The sequence below is a fragment of the Salvelinus fontinalis genome, chromosome 33, assembly GCF_029448725.1.
Source record: "Salvelinus fontinalis isolate EN_2023a chromosome 33, ASM2944872v1, whole genome shotgun sequence".
NCBI classification, from domain to species: Eukaryota; Metazoa; Chordata; class Actinopteri; order Salmoniformes; family Salmonidae; genus Salvelinus; species Salvelinus fontinalis.
Window position 1 is genome coordinate 9,286,676 of NC_074697.1, and position 19,276 is coordinate 9,305,951.

The window sequence follows — 19,276 nt, forward strand, 5'->3', positions numbered from 1 at the left end:
GACTGAGCACACACCCCTGAGGGGCTCCTGTGTTGAGGATCAGCGTGGCAGATGTGTTGTCACCTACCCTTTCCACCTGGGGGCGACGCGTCAGGAAGTCCAGGATCCAGTTGCAGATGGAGGTGTTAAGCCCCAGGGTTCTTAGCTTATTGATGAGCTTTGAGGGTACTATGGTGTTGAACGCTGAGCTGCAGTCAATGAACAGCATTCTCACATAGATGTTCCTTTTGTCCAGGTGGGAAAGGGCAGTGTGGAGTGCAATAGAGATTGCATCACCTGTGGATCTATTAGGGAGGTATGTAAATTGGAGGGGGTCTTGGGTTTTTAGGATGTTGTTGTGAGCCGTGACCAGCCTTTCAAAGCACTTCATGGCTACAGACGTGAGTGCTACGGGTCGGTAGTCAATTAGGCAGGTTACCTTAGTGTACTTGGGCACAGGGACTATGGTGGTCTGCTTAAAACATGTTGGTATTACAGACTCGGACAGGGAGAGGCTGAAAATGTCAGTGAAGACACATGGCAGTTGTTTTTTTAATCTTTATTTAACTAGGCAAGTTAGTTAAGAACACATTCTTATTTTCAATGATGGCCTAGGAACAGTGGGTTAACTGCCTTCTTCAGGGGCAAAACGACAGATTGTACCTTGTCAGCTCGGGAATTCAAACTTGCAACGTTTCGGTTGCTATTCCAACACTCTAACCACTAGGCTACACTGCCGCAGTACAAGTCCTGGTAATCCGTCTGGCCCTGCGGCCTTGTGAATGTTGACCTGTTTAAAGATTTTACTCACATCGGCTGCGGAGAGCGTGATCACACAGTCTTCCGGAACAGCTGGTGCTCTCATACATGTTTCAATGTTATTTGCCTCAAAGTGAGCATAGAAGTAGTTTAGCTCGTCTGGTATGCTCGTGTCACTGAGAAGCTCTCGGCTGTGCTACCTTTGTAGTCTGAGCTGGTGTAGTACAATTCGATCTTAGTCCTGTATTGACGCTTTGCCTGTTTGATGGTTCATCGGTGGCCATTGCGGGATTTCTTCTAAGCTTCCGGGTTAGAGTCCCGCTCCTTGAAAGCGGCAGCTGTAGGCTCTAGCTAAGTGCGGATGTCGCCTGTAATCCATGGCTTCTGGTTGGGGTATGTATGTACAGTCACTGTGGGGATGCCGTCATCGATGCACTTATTGATGTACTCCTCAATGCCATCGGAGGAATCCCGGAACATATTCCAGTCTGTGCTAGCAAAACAGTACTGCAGCTTAGCAACTGCTTCTTCTGGCCACTTTTTTTATTGATCGAGTCACTGGTGCTTCCTGCTTACATTTTTGCTTGTAAGCCGGAATCAGGAGGATAGAATTATGGTCAGATTTTCCAAATGGAGGGCGAGGGAGAGCTTTGTATGCATCTCTGTGTGTGGAGTAAAGGTGGTCCAGAGTTTTTTCCCTCTGGTTGCACATTTAACATGCTGATAGAAATTTGGTGAGATGGATTTAAGTTTCACTGCATTACAGTCCCCAGCTACTAGGAGCGCCGCCTCTGGGTGAGCTTTTTCCTGTTTACTCATGGGCGCCCGATTGGCACAGCGGTCTAAGGCACTGCATCTCAGTCCAAGATACGTTACTGCAGTCCCTGGTTTGAATCCAGGCTACATCACATTTGGACATGGTTGGGCGGCACATAATTTGTCCATGTTTGGCAGGGGAAGGTCATCATTATAAATAAGAATTTGTTCTTAACTGACTTGCCTAGATTAATAACGGTTAAATTAAAAAAAATGGTGGTATACAGCTCATTCAGTGTTGTCTTAGTGATAGCATCAATCTGCGGTGGTATGTAGACAGCCAGGAAAAAATACAGAAGAAAACTCTCTCAGTAGATAGTGTGGTCTACAGCTTATGTTTTATTTAGGCAAGTCAATTATGATCAAATTGTTATTTACAATGACGGCCTAGGAGCAGTGGGTTAACAACCTTGTTCAGGGGCAGAACGACAGATTTTTACCTTGTCAGCTCGGGGATTTAAACTAGAAACCTTTCGGTTACTGGCCCAATGCTCTACCCACTAGGCTACCTTCCGCCTCCTTATCATGTGATACTCTACCTCAGGCGAGCAAAACCCCATGCCTTACCAGACTCCGTTGTTCTATCTTGCTGGTAAAGCGTATAACCAGCCAGCTGTATGTTGATAATATCGTCATTCAGCCACGACTCCGTGAAGCATAAGATATTACAGTTTTGGTAGTTTAATCTTCCGCGTAGGTCATCGATTTTATTCTCCAAAAGATTGCACGTTTGCTAGCAGAATGGAAGGAAGTGGGGGTTTATTCGATCGCCTACAAATTCTCAGAAGGCAGCCCGCCCTCTGGCTCCTTTTTCTCCGCCTCTACATGCAAATCACGAGGATCTGGGCCTGTTCTCGAGAAAGCAGTATATCATTCACGTCGGTGTTGTCAGACTCGTTAAAGGAAAAAAAGTATTGTGCCAGTCCGTGGTGAGTAATCACAGTCCTGATGTCCAGAAGTTATTTTCAGTCATAAGAGACGGTAGCAGCAACATTATGTACAAAATAAGTTTAAAAAACAAGTTACAAAAACGCAAAGAAACTAACGAAAAAAACCAATTTGGTTAGGAACAGATAAAACAGCCTTGTTCTCTGGCGCCATCTCACAACCCATATTTATGTTGATTTATTTTCCCTTTCGTACTTCAACTATTTGGTTTATTGTCGATTCCACTTTTTTTGGCAATGTAAACACGTTCCCCTTGCCAATAAATCCTTTTGAATTGAATTGAATTGAATTGAGAGAGAGAGAGGGGGGGGGGGGGGGGGGGGTGGCAGCGAGACAGAGGCGGCAGACTGCATTATCAGAGTGGAGAGGTCATCAATAACGTGAAGACGGGGAGGAAGAATAAAAGAGGTAACAAGGAGACGCAGAGCGACGGGTGCTTCATCTTATGGGGCACTAATGGTCGTGAGAAGTGGCTGGCTCAGCACTCCTCTCTCTCCTCTTCTCCGCCTGATGCCTCACTCCTCTCCTCCTCTCCTCCTCCCCTCCTACTCTCCTCCTCTCCTCCTCTCCTCCTCCCCTCCTACTCTCCTCCTCTCCTCCTCTCCTTTCTTCCTCCATCTGACTCCTCTCCTCCTCCGCTCTCCCCCTCTCCTCCCCTCCTGCTCATCCTCTGGTCCTCTCCTCCTCCTCTCGACTGATTCCCCTGTGGCAGCCATGACAGAGTGCCACAAACACTAGTTTAATCTGTTGTTCCACTCCTCATCTCCACCAAGTGTGTAAGACATGGAGAAACAGAGATGGATGTGGGGATGAGAAGAGGTCAGGGGTCAGTCCCAGCATGTATCTCGTTAAGAATACATGGTCTTTACTGCCTGGGATGCACCTCTGCACCCATCTCTCTGCTTCTCTCATTCCTTCACCCCTCTGCACCCCCCTCTCTCTCTCTGTCTGCCTCTCATTCCTTCACCCCTCTGCGCCCCTCTCTCTCTCTGTCTGCCTCTCATTCCTTCACCCCTCTGCACCCCTCTCTCTCTCTGTCTGCCTCTCATTCCTTCACCCCTCTGCACCCCTCTCTCTCTCTGTCTGCCTCTCATTCCTTCACCCCTCTGCACCCCTCTCTCTCTCTCTCTGCCGCTCTCATTCCTTCACCCCTCTGCACCCCTCTCTCAGTCTCTGTCTGCCGCTCTCATTCCTTTACCCATCTGTACCCCTCTCCCTGTCTGCCTCTCATTCCTACACCCCTCTGTACCCCTCTCTCAGTCTCAGTCTGCTGCACTCATTCCTTCACCCCTCTGTACCCCTCTCTCAGTCTCTGTCTGCCGCTCTCATTCCTACACCCCTCTGTACCCCTCTCCCTGTCTGCCTCTCATTCCTTCACCCCTCTGTACCCCTCTCTCAGTCTCTGTCTGCCGCTCTCATTCCTTCACCCCTCTCCCTGTCTCAGTCTCTGTCTGCCGCTCTCATTCCTTCACCCCTCTCCCTGTCTCAGTCTCTGTCTGCCGCTCTCATTCCTTCACCCCTCTGCACCCCTCTCTCTGTCTGCCGCTCTCATTCCTTCACCCCTCTGTACCCCTCTCTCAGTCTCTGTCTGCCACTCTCATTCCTTCACCCCTCTCCCTGTCTCAGTCTGCCTCTCATTTCTTCACCCCTCTGTACCCCTCTCTCAGTCTCAGTCTGCTTCTCTCATTCCTCCTCTCTGTTTCTCCTGTCATATCTCAGACATGGAGAAGACTACAGTGGTCCAGGTGGAATACATGTTCTGCCATTCATACAGTCATCTTCAGAAACACAGCAGAGGATTTCCCTGGTGAAGATGGGATGGGGAGGTCACAGCTGGGACCCTGGGTCCACTGAGGATAGGATGTGCAGTCTCAGGATATATCAGAGTATGTGTGTGTGTGTGTGTGTGTGTGTGTGTGTGTGTGTGTGTGTGTGTGTGTGTGTGTGTGTGTGTGTGTGTGTGTGTGTGTGTGTGTGTGTGTGTGTGTGTGTGTGTGTGTGTGTGTGTGTGTGTGTGTGTGTGTGTGTCGTTGGAAGGTCAGTGTGTCAGTTGGGGTCCGTAGAGAATCTTATGATTTATCTGCTCGTAAAAAGCACCTTATCCACGTTTCCTAATTTCTGCTGGCCTTTCCTTTTCCTCACCTAGTTCAGACGGTGGAAAGAGAGACAGGGAAGGTGACTCCAGTCCTGTGTTATTGAGGCAGATGTCCAGACAGATTGGGAAAAGGCTCCTCATTTGTGGTGTCCATCCAGCAAGCAGATGAGTTGAGAATAGTTAGCAATCTATATGTCTCTGTCGGGCCAGACTGACCATGTGTGTGAGTGGTGTGTGGTCCAACTTTACTATCCATTGAGTTAAAAAACTCCTCCAAAAGGAAACATGCTATTTTAGGCTTAGGTGGTTAGGTTTAGGGATACAATTAGCATTATAATTAGGGTTAGGGGTTAGGATTAGAAGTTAGGGTTAGGGTTAGGTTTAGGGATACAATTAGCATTATAATTAGGGTTAGGGGTTAGGATTAGAAGTTAGGGTTAGGGTTAGGTTTAGGGATACAATTAGCATTATAATTAGGGTTAGGGGTTAGGATTAGAAGTTAGGGTTAGGGTTAGGTTTAGGGTTAGCGGTTTGAGGTTAAGGTTGGGGTTAGGTTAAGTTTAGGGTTAGGTGTTAAGGAAAAGGATTTTGATGAGGTCCCCACTTGGATACTAAATCCAACGTGTGTGTGTGTGTGTGTGAGTGTGTGTGTGTGTGTGTGTACGTGTACGTGTGTGTGAGTGTGTGTGAGTGTGTGTGTGTGCGTATGTGTGCGTGTGTGAGCGTGTGTGAGCGTGTGTGTGTGTGTGTGTGTGTGTGTGTGTGTGTGTGTGTGTGTGTGTGTGTGTGTGTGTGTGTGTGTGTGTCTGTGTGTGTCTGTGTGTGTCTGTGCGTGTGTAAATCTGCTGTAGATAATAAAACCTCTTTTTGGAGCTGAGCTAACCCCAGCAGTACAGACAAATACACTGCTGACACATTCAATCATTTTCTTTTATCAGGGCAAGATATTCGCCTGCTCTCTCCACCTCTCTTATCGCACAATAACATTCCACACCGACTGCCCCTGCCTTCTGCCTTTATCCCTCCATCTTTACCTCTTTCTTTTATCATTCAGCAGGAGAAAGAGAGCGAGAGAGAGAGAGACAGAGAGACAGAGAGAGAGAGACAGAGAGAGAGAGAGACAGAGAGAGACAGAGAGAGAGAGAATAGAGAGAGTATAGAGAGAGAGAGAGAGAGAGAGAGAGAGAGAGAGAGAGAGAGAGAGAGAGAGAGAGAGAGAGAGAGAGAGAGAGAGAGAGAGAGAGAGAGAGAGAGAGAGAGAGAGAGAGAGAGAGAGAGAGAGAGAGAGAAACTCCAAATTGTTCTCCGTTTTGTGAGAGACTGATGGCATCAGCTCGAGAGAGAGAGAGAGACAGAGAGAGACAGAGAGAGACAGAGAGAGAGAGAGAGAGAGAGAGAGAGCTACTGGGGATTTTAGCAGATGGCAAAGTGTGACACATTGTGTGTGTGTGTGTGTGTGTGTGTGTGTGTGTGTGTGTGTGTGTGTGTGTGTGTGTGTGTGTGTGTGTGTGTGTGTGTGTGTGTGTGTGTAACTGGTGTAAAGAGCCCAGTGCCTGTAGTGAAAGCAACAGTGAGTGCAGGAGAGCATGACTCCCTCCCTGGACTGGTCCCCTACCTGGCCTCGTCCTCTACATGGCCTGGTCCCCTACCAGGCCTAACTCCCCTACCTGGCCTCGTCCCCTACATGGCCTGGTCCCTTACCTGGACTGGTTCCCTACCAGGCCTGACTCCCCTACCTGGCCTCGTCCCCTACATGGCCTGGTCCCTTACCTGGACTGGTCTCCTACCAGGCCTGACTCCCCTACCTGGACTGGTCTCCTACCACGCCTGACTCCCCTACCTGGACTGGTCTCCTACCAGGCCTGACTCCCCTACCTGGACTGGTCTCCTACCAGGCCTGACTCCCCTACCTGGACTGGTCTCCTACCAGGCCTGACTCCCCTACCTGGACTGGTCTCCTACCAGGCCTGACTCCCCTACTAGGCCTGACTCCTCTACCTGGACTGGTCCCCTACATGGACTGGTCTCCTACCAGGCCTGACTCCTCTACATGGACTGGTCTCCTACCAGGCCTGACTCCCCTACCTGGACTGGTCTCCTACCAGGCCTGACTCCCCTACCTGGACTGGTCCCCTACATGGACTGGTCTCCTACCAGGCCTGACTCCCCTACATGGCCTGGTCCCTTACCTGGACTGGTCTCCTACCAGGCCTGACTCCCCTACCTGGCCTGACTCCCCTACCTGGACTGGTCCCCTACATGGACTGGTCCCCTACCAGGCCTGACTCCCCTACCTGGCCTGGTCCCCTACCAGGCCTGACTCCCCTACCTGGACTGGTCCCCTACATGGCCTGGTCCCTTACCTGGCCTGGTCTCCTACCAGGCCTGACTCCCCTACCTGGACTGGTCACCTACATGGACTTGTCTCCTACCAGGCCTGACTCCCCTACCGGGCCTGGTCCCGTACCTGGCCTGGTCTCCTACCAGGCCTGACTCCCCTACCTGGCCTGGTCCCCTACCTGGCCTGACTCCACTACCTGGACTGGTCCCCTACCTGGCCTGGTACCCTACCAAGCCTGACTCCCCTACCTGGACTGGTCCCCTACCTAGACTGGTCTCCTACCAGGCCTGACTCCCCTACCTGGCCTGGTCCCTTACCTGGACTGGTCTCCTACCAGGCCTGACTCCCCTACCTGGACTGGTCCCCTACATGGACTGGTCCCCTACCAGGCCTGACTCCCCTACATGGCCTGGTCCCTTACCTGGCCTGGTCTCCTACCAGGCCTGACTCCCCTACCTGGACTGGTCCCCTACATGGACTTGTCTCCTACCAGGCCTGACTCCCCTACCGGGCCTGGTCCCGTACCTGGCCTGGTCTCCTACCAGACCTGACTCCCCTACCTGGCCTGGTCCCCTACCTGGCCTGACTCCACTACCTGGACTGGTCCCCTTACCTGGACTGGTCCCCTACCAGGCCTGACTCCCCTACCTGGCCTCGAGAGGAAGTTGACATACACCTTAGCCAAATACATTTAAACTCAGTTTTTCACAATTCCTGACATTTAATCATTACTTTATTTTAAGAATGTGAAAATGATTTAATCGCATTCCCAGTGGGTCCGAAGTTTACATACACTCAATTAGTATTTGGTAGCATTGCCTTTAAATTGTTTAACTTGGGTCAAACATTTCGGGTAGCCTTCCACAAGCTTCCCACAATAAGCTGGGTGAATTTTGGCCCATTCCTCCTGACAGAGCTGGTGTAACTTAGTCAGGTTTGTAGGCCTCCTTGCTCGCACACACTTTTTCAGTTCTGCCAACAAATGTTCTATAGGTTTGAGGTCAGGGCTTTGTGATGGCCACTCCAATACCAATGCATTGTTGTCCTTAAGCCATTTTGCCACAACTTTGGAAGTATGCTTGAGGTCATTGTCCATTTGGAAGACCCATTTGCGACCAAGCTTTAACTTCCTGACTGATGTCTTGAGATGTTGCTTCAATATATCCACATGTTTTTCCTGCCTCATGATGCAATCTATTTTGTGAAGTGCACCAGTCCCTCCTGCAGCAAAGCACCCCCACAACATGATGCTGCCACCCCCGTGCTTCACGGTTGGGATGGTGTTCTTCGGCTTGCAAGCTGCCCCCTTTTTCATCCAAACATAATGATGGTCATTATGGCCAAACAGTTCTATTTTTGTTTCATCAGACCAAAGGACATTTCTCCAAAAAGTACAATCTTTGTCCCCATGTGCAGTTGCAAACCGTAGTCTGGCTTTTTTATGGCGGTTTTGGAGTAGTGGCATCTTCCTTGCTGAGCGGCATTTCAGGTTATGTCAATATAGGACTCGTTTTACTGTGGATATAGATACTTTTGTACCTATTCCCTCCAGCATCTTCACAAGGTCCTTTGCTGTTGTTCTGGGATTGATTTGCACTTTTCGCACCAAAGTACATTCATCTCTAGGAGACAGAAGCCGTCTTCTTCCTGAGCGGTATGACGGCTGCGTGGTCCCATGGTGTTTATAGTTGCAAACTGTTTTTTGTACAGATGAACGTGGTACCTTCAGGCATTTGGAAATTGCTCCAAAAGATGATCCAGACATGTGGAGGTCTACAATTTTTTTCTGAGGTCTTGGCTGATTTATTTTGATCTTCCCATGATGTCAAGCAAAGAGGCACTGAGTTCGACAGTAGGCCTTGAAATACATCCACAGGTACACCTCCAATTGACTCAAATGATGTCAGTTAGCCTATCAGAAGCTTCTAAAGCCATTACATAATTTTCTGGAATTTCCCAAGCTGTTTAAAGGCACAGTCAACTGTAAACTTCTGACCCACTGGAATTGTGATACAGTGAATTATAAGTGAAATAAACTGTCTGTAAACAATTGTTTGAAAAATGACTTGTGTCATGCACAAAGTAGATGTCCTAACCGATTGCCAAAACTATAGTTTGTTAACAAGACATTTGTGGACCGGTTGAAAAACAAGTTTTAATGACTCCAACCTAAGTGTATGTAAACTTCCGACTTCAACTATATATATATATATATATATAAACTCCCAGTAATTTATTTGGTAAATCACTAATTTAAGGGTTAACACAGTAGAAAATGTTTTTTTATTTTCTGGTCTCTTCGAAGATAAATCTAGATAGCTAGGTCAGCCATTGGCTAGGCCATCAGAAGCTAGATAAAGGCATCTGCCATTAAACTGTATTAGGACAACATGTTGGAGTGACAGTGGAATCAACCAATCACATTTTGACTTAATGGGTGGGACCTTTTTACAAAAACGTGTGGAAACTTCTGCCTTTTTGAAGGCCAACAGGTCACTGTGCACTAGTGACCAATAGTTTTCCCACTGTCTAGCTAGCTATCTTTTGCTGTCGGCTAGTTTGCGGCAGCAGGTGTTATCGAAGAGGATGTTGTTAATAGTTTGTTAGCTTCTTTCTCCCTTTTCAAGAAAAACTTTCAACAAAAAGTTAAGTTTTAAATCATCATCATCTGGTGAGTGGAACTGTGTTTTTTATTGCAACCAGCTTGTTGTCAGCCATCTGTTTGAAAATAACTTGTGTGTGAAACATTGTTGCATTTCAACTGGAACTGACAGCATTTTCACAACATGAAACCTTTTCATATACACCCCCAGGAAGACTATGATACTTTTTAAAAACATTTTCTGACAAGCAGCCACTTATATAATGTAGTCTATAATACCAGCTGTATCTATAATACTAAGGAATGTCTATAATACCAGTACCAATACCATATAATATAAACAATCTAAGCAACCACTTATATAATGTAGTCTATAATACCAGTACCAATACCATATAATATGACACATAAACAATCTAAGCAACCACTTATATAATGTAGTCTATAATACCAGTACCAATACCATATAATATAAACAATCTAAGCAACCACTTATATAATATAGTCTATAATACCAGTACCAATACCATATAATATGACACATAAACAATCTAAGCAACCACTTATATAATATAGTCTATAATACCAGTACCAATACCATATAATATAAACAATCTAAGCAACCACTTATATAATATAGTCTATAATACCAGTACCAATACCATATAATATAAACAATCTAAGCAACCACTTATATAATATAGTCTATAATACCAGTACCAATACCATATAATATGACACATAAACAATCTAAGCAACCACTTATATAATATAGTCTATAATACCAGTACCAATACCATATAATATAAACAATCTAAGCAACCACTTATATATGGTCATTTTCACGTTTTCATGAATTCTTAGAATGTTTGGGAATGATGTATACTAAAGTATTTGTGAAAATTCTATAGCAATATAGAGTGGGAAAGTGGCCGTACGTTTGGACAAATAATAGACACTGCAGTAAATAAAACGGAATAAAAACATCTGTCTTGTCCAGGACTGGAGTCTTCACAGACCGGTGCGTTATAGCCAATCAGAGCTACAGTAGGCCTTTTTACAAACAAACAATTTGCCACAGGGGCCAGCCATCATTCACTTTGAACTGGACTGTGTGTTTGAAGGCAGTGGCAACAGAACGACTTTACATCAATTGAACGCATTCGCCAAAAGCCACAAAATACACCTGAATGGATTTCTACAAATATGTAAACACCACAGGAGTCCTCTTACATTTGGGAACTTTACAGTCCTATTGATCAAACAACCATGAAAAGGCTCTCTCTCCCTCAGTTATACACATCAACAACATCAAGATCAACAACTAATGCTAACCAGAGCAAGATGAGCTAAAATATAATGAAGGAACATTAGATAAACCCACTCAGACTTGTTCAGCTTGTTGGCCATCAAAATTGCACTGATAAAATATGGGGAATTGTCCTTCTGTCTGCCAATGCATACTTGTTCCAACCAAGCACCAAAGCTAACTGGCAAAAGTTAGCTAGTTGCTAGCTAGTTACTTCCAGACACAAATGAGGGAACACCTCACTCTGACCATTTTACTCCCCGTAGCAGAGCTGGTTAGGCTGTTTACATGTTATCTAGAGTGTTCTTGACTAACTATTATGTTTACTGAGACCAGGTGTCTGACACTATTTAGCAGGTGTTGCATGTTTGTAAATTCATCAGTTATTCTGCGCTCTGGCACACTCAGATGAGAGTGCTTTGAAATCGGAGCAGATAGCCAGAGTGAATTGTTGCGAATGCAAGAGATATGCTAACTGGATAACAGTCGTTCAAGTTCTTGCTAGCTAACCAAATGACATCTGCATCTCTAGCTGTGTATAGCCACCAAAAAATGATATGAGGGGAAAAAGTCAGTCCCTCACCCAGTCCTCCAATGGCATGACATCCTCCTAGCTATCTAGCTAACGTCCCCAGTTGGTCAAAAAATAATGTGCTTAATATTCTTGTGGGGACAACACAACAATAGTTAAACACGTCCACACACACACACACACACACACACACACACACACACACACACACACACACACACACACACACACACACACACACACACACACACACACACACACACACACACACACACACACACACACTCACACACACACATCAGAATGGTTGAGTCACATCCAACACTCAATTAAAAGTACAAGCGTTCATCCTAATGTGAGTATGTGGAGCGGTGCTACAGACGAGTGTCTCTCCACCTGAAGAGATAGGGGCTAATTAACCTTTTCCTGGGGATCCCATTGCCCCAGGTGCATCTTGTCACACTTACATATATACACGTATTTCCCCCGCGCTAGCGAATGTATTCAGCGCAGTGACTGAGGCTAGCACTGCTCTGACACAAGCTTCACGATGATTTATGAACCTGCTCATTGACCCAGTTTATGTTGAAAAGAGAGAAAAGTGGGACTGGGAACGCATCCCTCTCTTATCTGCAGTGGTGAGATACATGCAGTGGAGCAGGCCTGGAGTCAGTCTGTGGAAGCATGTCAGGCAGCATTAGATTATCAAAAGCAGAGCGCTAAGATACCCTGCAGGCGCCAACTTATGGAGGCATGTTCTCTCTTCCTGCTAATAACCTAAAGTGTAAGACACTGAACAAAAAGCCATAATGAAATCTGGTGCACCGTTACAGCCAGTGTACTGTATCATTATCTATCTATTATCTATTATCTATAGGCAAAAAGAAAGTCAAGGCCAGTTCATCTATCTATGAGTAGTGTATCATGGTGTGTTCATTGGGTAATATTTGATATGAGCGATGTGTATGGTTGGCCCAGCGGTTGGAGGCTTAAAAAGCATTAGAGTGGGGGCAGCGTTATGGAGTCACCATCGGATTATTTACAGTTTGTGGAGTTCAAAAATCCAGGTAGGACAAAATCTCAAAATAAAAATGACAAACTGCTAAGTCATGAGGCTAGAATTGCCAAAAATAGTTAACCAATCAAAAATCACCCCAATCTAAATGACACTTAATATTCTCCATAACATAAAGTAGCTTAAATCATCAAAGTATGTTAATTGAAAGAAATCATCAGGGTCCTTCAACAGTGACATGATCAACGTTTATATATTCCCCTCCCTTCTACTTTACCTTTACCTTCTACTTTACCTTTACCTTCTACTTTACCTTTACCTTCTACTTTACCTTTACCTTCTACTTTACCTTTACCTTCTACTTTACCTTTACCTTCTACTTTACCTTTACCTTCTACTTTACCACACGTGTTGTGATCCAGGTGAATCCCTCTACAATTGTCCTCAACCGGTTGGTCGTTCCTGGAGGGCAGACGGACGCTACAGACAAGTGAGTTTTCTATGGCGACTTTCATTGTTTTCTAATAAATACATCATGATTTGCACATATAAAATGTGTTCTCATGAATAGTTGCTATAAATAGATGTAACAATAAATATGCAACGATAACATTATCAATGATATGCACCAGGACGCGATGACCAAATGAATGCACAGCGCTAGGCCTTTCCCGACTGCAAACATCAGTTACAAATGACCATGGAATAAAGTAGGTGAGCTCTTGGGTATATGAGCACCTGTATACCACATGGGTAAGAAGAAAAAACATGTCCTCTGATGTGTGCAGGCATGATGTCACAGAGATACACATGAATGAAAGGACTCAGGTGTGTGTATAGGTGCTTCAATACTCTGACTGTAAAGGGCATGGTTTAGCCCTGCGACAGGATGTTTAGAGAGCTAAACTCAGTCCATGGAAAGGACTGGTCTGGACAATCTTGCCCATATTAATAATGCAGGGACTCCCTCTCCCTTCCTCTCCTCCCCCTTCCTCTCCTCTCCTCCCCCTTCCTCTCCTCCCCCTCTCCCTTCCTCTCCTCCCCCTCTTCCTTCCTCTCCTCCCCCTCTTCTCCCCCTTCCTCTCCCTCTTCCTTCCTCTCCTCCCCTCTTCCCTCTCTTCCCCCTCTTCCCTTTCTTCCTCTCCTCCCCCTTCCTCTCCTCTCCTCTCCCTTCCTCTCCTCCCCCTCTCCCTTCCTCTCCTCCCCCTCTTCCTTCCTCTCCTCCCCCTATTCTCCCCCCTTCCTCTCCCTCTCCCTTCCTCTCCTCTCCCTTCCTCTCCTCCCCTTCTTCCTTCCTCTCCTCCCTCCCTCTCTCCCTTCCTCTCCTCCACTCTTCCCTCTCCTCCCCTCTTCCCTTTCTTCCTCTCCTCCCTTCTTCCCTCTCTTCCCTCTAATGCAGCAGTTGGTGGTGGTGGTGTTGAGTGAACAGAGCGCAGTGTGGTGTCCAGAGCTCAGCAGTGCTCCTCGACCCAGCAGACACGGTCTTCAATCTGTTTCAGAGCTGCAATTCAATTATCTCACCGGGGTCCTGCTCAACCACTCGTGAGAGAGGTGGGTAGAGGTGGGAGAGAGAGGGGGGAGGGGGGCAGAGGTAGGTTCAATACAGGGGAAGAGGGGGGCAGAGGTGGGTCTAAGGGGGAGGTGGGTGGGGGGGGGGGGGGGGGGGGGGGGGGGCATCACATATAAAACACATCTGATTTGACATGGATTAAATGTGTGCTAATGCGATTGGCAGCAAGGTTAGAAGCATAGTAGGGATGGAAGGTGCTGATAACCCTAATCACTACTGTAAGCCCCTTCTATTGGATTTAGTAGACCCCCAAATCACCTCTCAGCCCCCTCCTCCTCCTATAAGACCTGGCTCTAGTTACCATCCAGAGAATGGAGAAAGCCTGGACTCCATCATTGTCATTTTTCATCTTACATCGATCAATAGATCAAGCTGCTGTCACACTGGTAGCACCTGGGGGCTTCTGGGAAGCCTGGGGGAGGGGTCGGGGGAGGGGCCAATGGGAGGGGCAGGGACAGGATCAGAGGCGACCGGTTGACTCAGGCAACCAACCAAAACAACGACCCCGCGATTCACACAGTCCATTTTGCTAACCCTCACTCCCCATCCCCACAGCTACCACCACTGGTCAACCACCCCAGAAAAGGCATGTTGGAGCCCCCAGCTCCCAGTCCATATTCCTCACAGACACACACACACACAAAATCCCATGATAACATCCATACATCCAAGGAATCCATACACAATTGTCATCCACATAAGCTGATTTAACTATTAATTTCCTTTATGTATCATCATTTCCCAGTTCCAAGATGGACGGCCATTATTTCCATAACAATGCATAAAAAGCGTTGTGTATTGATCAGCTGGGGGAGCAGACTTCATGAAAGGCTCCTCTCACTTAAGCTGCCGGTCAGTCCAGCCAATTCCCCTACGGCCCCAGTTCAATACTGTTTCACTACTAATGACCTGAAACCTGGCAGCCCAACTCACTCTTTCCTGCCCTATGCACAGCAAGTGGAAGAAGGGTTCAAATTAAAATCACAAAATGAATACCTAAAACGCAGGTATTCACAAAACTAATACCTAAAACGCAGGCCTCTGTGTGTATAAAGGCATGGTGCAGAACAAACATAAATATTCCAGAGAGTTAACGTAAGGAACCGTGGGCCCTGTAACCTTCCACAGAGCCCAGAGGGTGTGTGGACCCCGAGGGTCTCTGTGAGACAGTAGCCCCTCCATGGGAACCCTACTTAGACTCATTTGGGTGCTCATCTTCAAAGGTAAGCTGATCTTTGGGTCAGCAGCAGCAGCCTGCCGGTCAGTGTCTTCCAGCACAGCACAGCACAGCACAGCACAGCACCGGCAGCCCATGTCAAACGTCCATCGGGAGATTTCATCTGTGGTTGTTGCTCCACCCTCCGACCCACTATCCTCTGCGATAGCTCTGCCCTGACATCATCCAGCTCCCTGTAGTCTGACAGTTGGACAAGTCCAACTCAAAGACCTGCCAGGATCCCTCACTAACCCTCATAGACCTCAAACGCCATGATCCCTCTTCTGGGCTAGAACGTCTATCATATCCCCACAAAATTATGTCTACTCACTCAAAATACAACACAATTCTGTGTAATCATCTTTTCAAAATATATGCCAAAAAACAATGAAGGCACAGATCAAACATTCTCTTGAAAGTAGACCTCACCCGCTCTTAGCTTGGGTTTAATGCAGGCTATGACATAGAGGATTTCTCCAGCTCTTTCAGTCACTCAGAAACAGGAAGATGAAATAAACACTAGCATGTCATGTAATTACAGAGTCTATTCGTTCTATTAAAGGTACTCTGATTCCCCCCTGGTTTGAATTTATTTTCAGAACAAACAAAGTGCAATTTCCTGTAGTTCGCAAAGACAAATTGTATTCTTCTGAAATAATAGCATTATTAAATGTTGGCAGAAAACCACAATGCCCAACAACAAGACAATGTTTCATGTCTCGGTCTGTCTTGAGACTTTAAACGTAAGCCCTGCCATTCCTTCTGGAGAGCAAGGGACAAACAACCTCCATCAGTAAGGTTGGTAAGGGAAATCACTCTACCCATAAAAACATGGAGAGCAACTTAAAGAACCTAAGAGGACGACAGAAAAATAACTAAATGTCATGTAGTTAATTGTTGACTCACATGCTACTTCCAAGGATGCATTGCGACTGATGGCTTCTCCCAGGTAGTTGCGGGCGACGCAGACGTAGGAGCCCTCATCCGGTTTGGAGCGTCGTCCGTGGACGATACGTAGGAAGAAGAGGGAGCCGCTGGGCAGCAGCATGCGGTGAGATCGAGGGTCATCTTTGTCCGTTTCCACCCGCTCCCCGTCCTTGTACCACTCCACCGTAGGGCTGGGCCGCCCCTCCGCCTTGCAGTTGAGGGTGGCCGGCTCCCCTTTGGACACGATCAAGTCAGAGGGGTGCTCCACGATCCGGGGTGGGGAGTCCTCCTGGCGCAGACGGGATCCTGGGAAGACAAGAGAAGAACGGAGGTGAGGAACAACATGAACAGTAGATGAGGCAAAGCAAAACATAATATGCTTTTACCAGCTCACTGTTTTCCTGAAACTAGATTTCTTCATTCTAGCATTCTCAAGTCTCTCATATAAACATCACTTAGATGCAGGAAGAGACTATTGAAGGTGGTCCTATTGGTATCCATTCAACTAGTATAGCTATAGGTTCTTCTGCTTGTTCTGTCTTTCCACCCCATCAGGTGATAGGAGGACAGCGCTCCAACCACCAGTCTAACCACCAGTCTAACCACCAGTCTAACCACCTGTCCAACCACCAGTCTAACCACCAGTCTAACCACCAGTCTAACCACCAGTCTAACCACCAGTCCAACACCAGCCATCTGCTCCTCTCTACCATACATTTAAGGCCTATTGAGTAATTGGACCCAAGAGTGAACAGAGTATGGTGGCGCGGAGACAGTATACATCTGAACCCCAGCTATACACACACACACACACACACACACACACACACACACACACACACACACACACACACACACACACACACACACACACACACAAAAACACACACACAAAAACACACATTCACAAAGGGGAGCGAAGAGGGGGCATTGTGGACACAACCACAAACAAAAGTATATCTGTCCCCCCACTGTCAGAGGTCTGTCTCTGTGTAATGTGACTGTTCCGTAGGCTGGGTCTGGGGCCAGGGCTGGGTCTGGGTCTGGGGCCAGGGCCGGGTCTGGGTCTGGGGCCAGGGCTGGGTCTGGGTCTGGGGCCAGGGCTGGGTCTGGGTCTGGGGCCAGGGCTGGGTCTGGGTCTGGGTCTGGGGCCAGGGCTGGGTCTGGGGCCAGGGCTGGGTCTGGGTCTGGGGCCAGGGCTGGGTCTGGGTCTGGGGCCAGGGCCTGGGGCCAGGGCTGGGTCTGGGTCTGGGCCAGGGCTGGGTCTGGGGCCAGGGCTGGGTCTGGGTCTGGGGCCAGGGCTGGGTCTGGGTCTGGGTCTGGGGCCAGGGCTGGGTCTGGGGCCAGGGCTGGGTCTGGGTCTGGGGCCAGGGCTGGGTCTGGGTCTGGGTCTGGGGCCAGGGCTGGGTCTGGGGCCAGGGCTGGGTCTGGGTCTGGGGCCAGGGCTGGGTCTGGGTCTGGGGCCAGGGCTGGGTCTGGGTCTGGGGCCAGGGCTGGTTCTGGGTCTGGGTCTGGGGCCAGGGCTGGGTCTAGGGCCAGGGCTGGGTCTGGGGCCAGGGCTGGGTCTGGGTCTGGGTCTGGGTCTGGGGCCAGGGCTGGGTCTGTTAAAATGCTATTCCCCTGAGGTTCAGAACATGGCCTGTTCCTTTATTGCGAGTCTAACACTGGGCCAGGGCTGTGAGTCTGGCCACTATGATAATGCTGCCCCAGACCAGTCTCAGTGCCATGTGTGTCTCTCTGTGACCAAGTCTAAACCCTGCAGATAAGACGTCAGAGGCCACATTTACATCACTGAGGCCCTGCAAAAGCTCCAGACAAAAGAGTTTGATCCACCACCAAACCGTCACACATGCAGGCCTGGAGCAGAACGAACAGGGCTTTACTCTGCCAAATATTTACTTTGTATTGTCCTCTGCCTTCTGAATCCTATCCAATACCCCCATCTAAAACTCTATTCTTGCTGGCAGCAAAATGTTGATCAATAAATGCAGGATGTATAGTTATCAGCCACCTCCCAGTCAATGAAAAATATAAGGCAATACACTGCAGTTAATAATCTTGGTGTAGCAGAAAGGATGGTGTTTGGCAGTGTGCATTTTAAGACTGCAGTGTCAGGTGTGTGTGGGTACAAGGCTGTGCCCTTCCCTGGGGGCAGTAGTGCAGGTGTGAGTCAGTGAGGTACTGTATAGAGGAGCAGTGTACTGTCCACACAGCCCTTTGTGCTTCCCTTCCTTCCTTACTGCCTGCCTGCCTGCCTGCCTGCCTGCCTGCCTGCCTGCCTGTGTCAGGGCTAACTGCAGTTAGACATACAGTAGTAACAGCACATCAGACGATTTTTTGCTCTTTGTTATTCTGGGTGGGCACATGTTCCATTCCCTGTTCCACCTTGTTCCCTGGGGGTAGGGGAACACACTGTACCCCAGCCCTGTCCTCTGCTACAGGGACACACTGTACCCCAGCCTGATCCACTGCTAACTACAAGGACACACTGTACCCCAGCCTGATCCACTGTTACCTACAGGGACACACTGTACCCCAGCCTGGTCCACTGCTACCTACAAGGACACACTGAACCCCAGCCTGATCCACTGCTAACTACAAGGACACACTGTACCCCAGCCTGATCCACTGCTACCTACAAGGACACACTGTACCCCAGCCTGATCCACTGCTACCTACAAGGACACACTGTACCCCAGCTTGATCCACTGCTACCTACAAGGACACACTGTACCCCAGCCTGGTCCACTGTTACAAAGACACACTGAGAGAGAAACCTACCAGTCAGCAATAAAACACTTCAAACACCTGTGTGTTCCTCTTAGCAGGGGTCAGGCAGTTCAGACAGTGGTGTATTGACCCCAGAACAGGGCCGTTGTCTGTTCCTCTCTACACCTAATTTGGGCTAATTCCCTCCATTTCCCTGACATTGATTAGCGATCAGACCTGGTGTCCAGGGCCTAAGTGGGGCCACAGACAGGGTTTTGTAGGGGAGGGGGAAGGGAGGCACAATCAGCTCCTGGTGTCCATCTTCCATTGATCTAATCTCCATGGCTTTGTGTAGCTGCTTCACTATACATCTGCTATTGGTTCTGAAACGAGAAAATCCATGCCAGCCATTTGCTTTTTCTATTCAATAACGGAACTACTCTCCCCTGCCCCTCGTT

At 48.0% G+C, this 19,276-nt stretch overlaps 1 protein-coding gene across 12 annotated transcripts in view; it reads right to left on the bottom strand.

Annotated features, from left to right (window-relative positions):
- The window catches only part of robo2 (roundabout, axon guidance receptor, homolog 2 (Drosophila)), a 768,110-nt gene that overhangs the window by 341,871 nt on the left and 406,963 nt on the right, over nucleotides 1-19,276 (bottom strand). For all 12 annotated transcript variants that reach the window (XM_055896664.1, XM_055896669.1, XM_055896667.1 and 9 more), the window contains one exon: nucleotides 16,089-16,415. In XM_055896664.1, coding sequence (XP_055752639.1) covers nucleotides 16,089-16,415 — 327 coding nt within the window. The remainder of the gene's footprint in view (nucleotides 1-16,088; nucleotides 16,416-19,276) is intronic.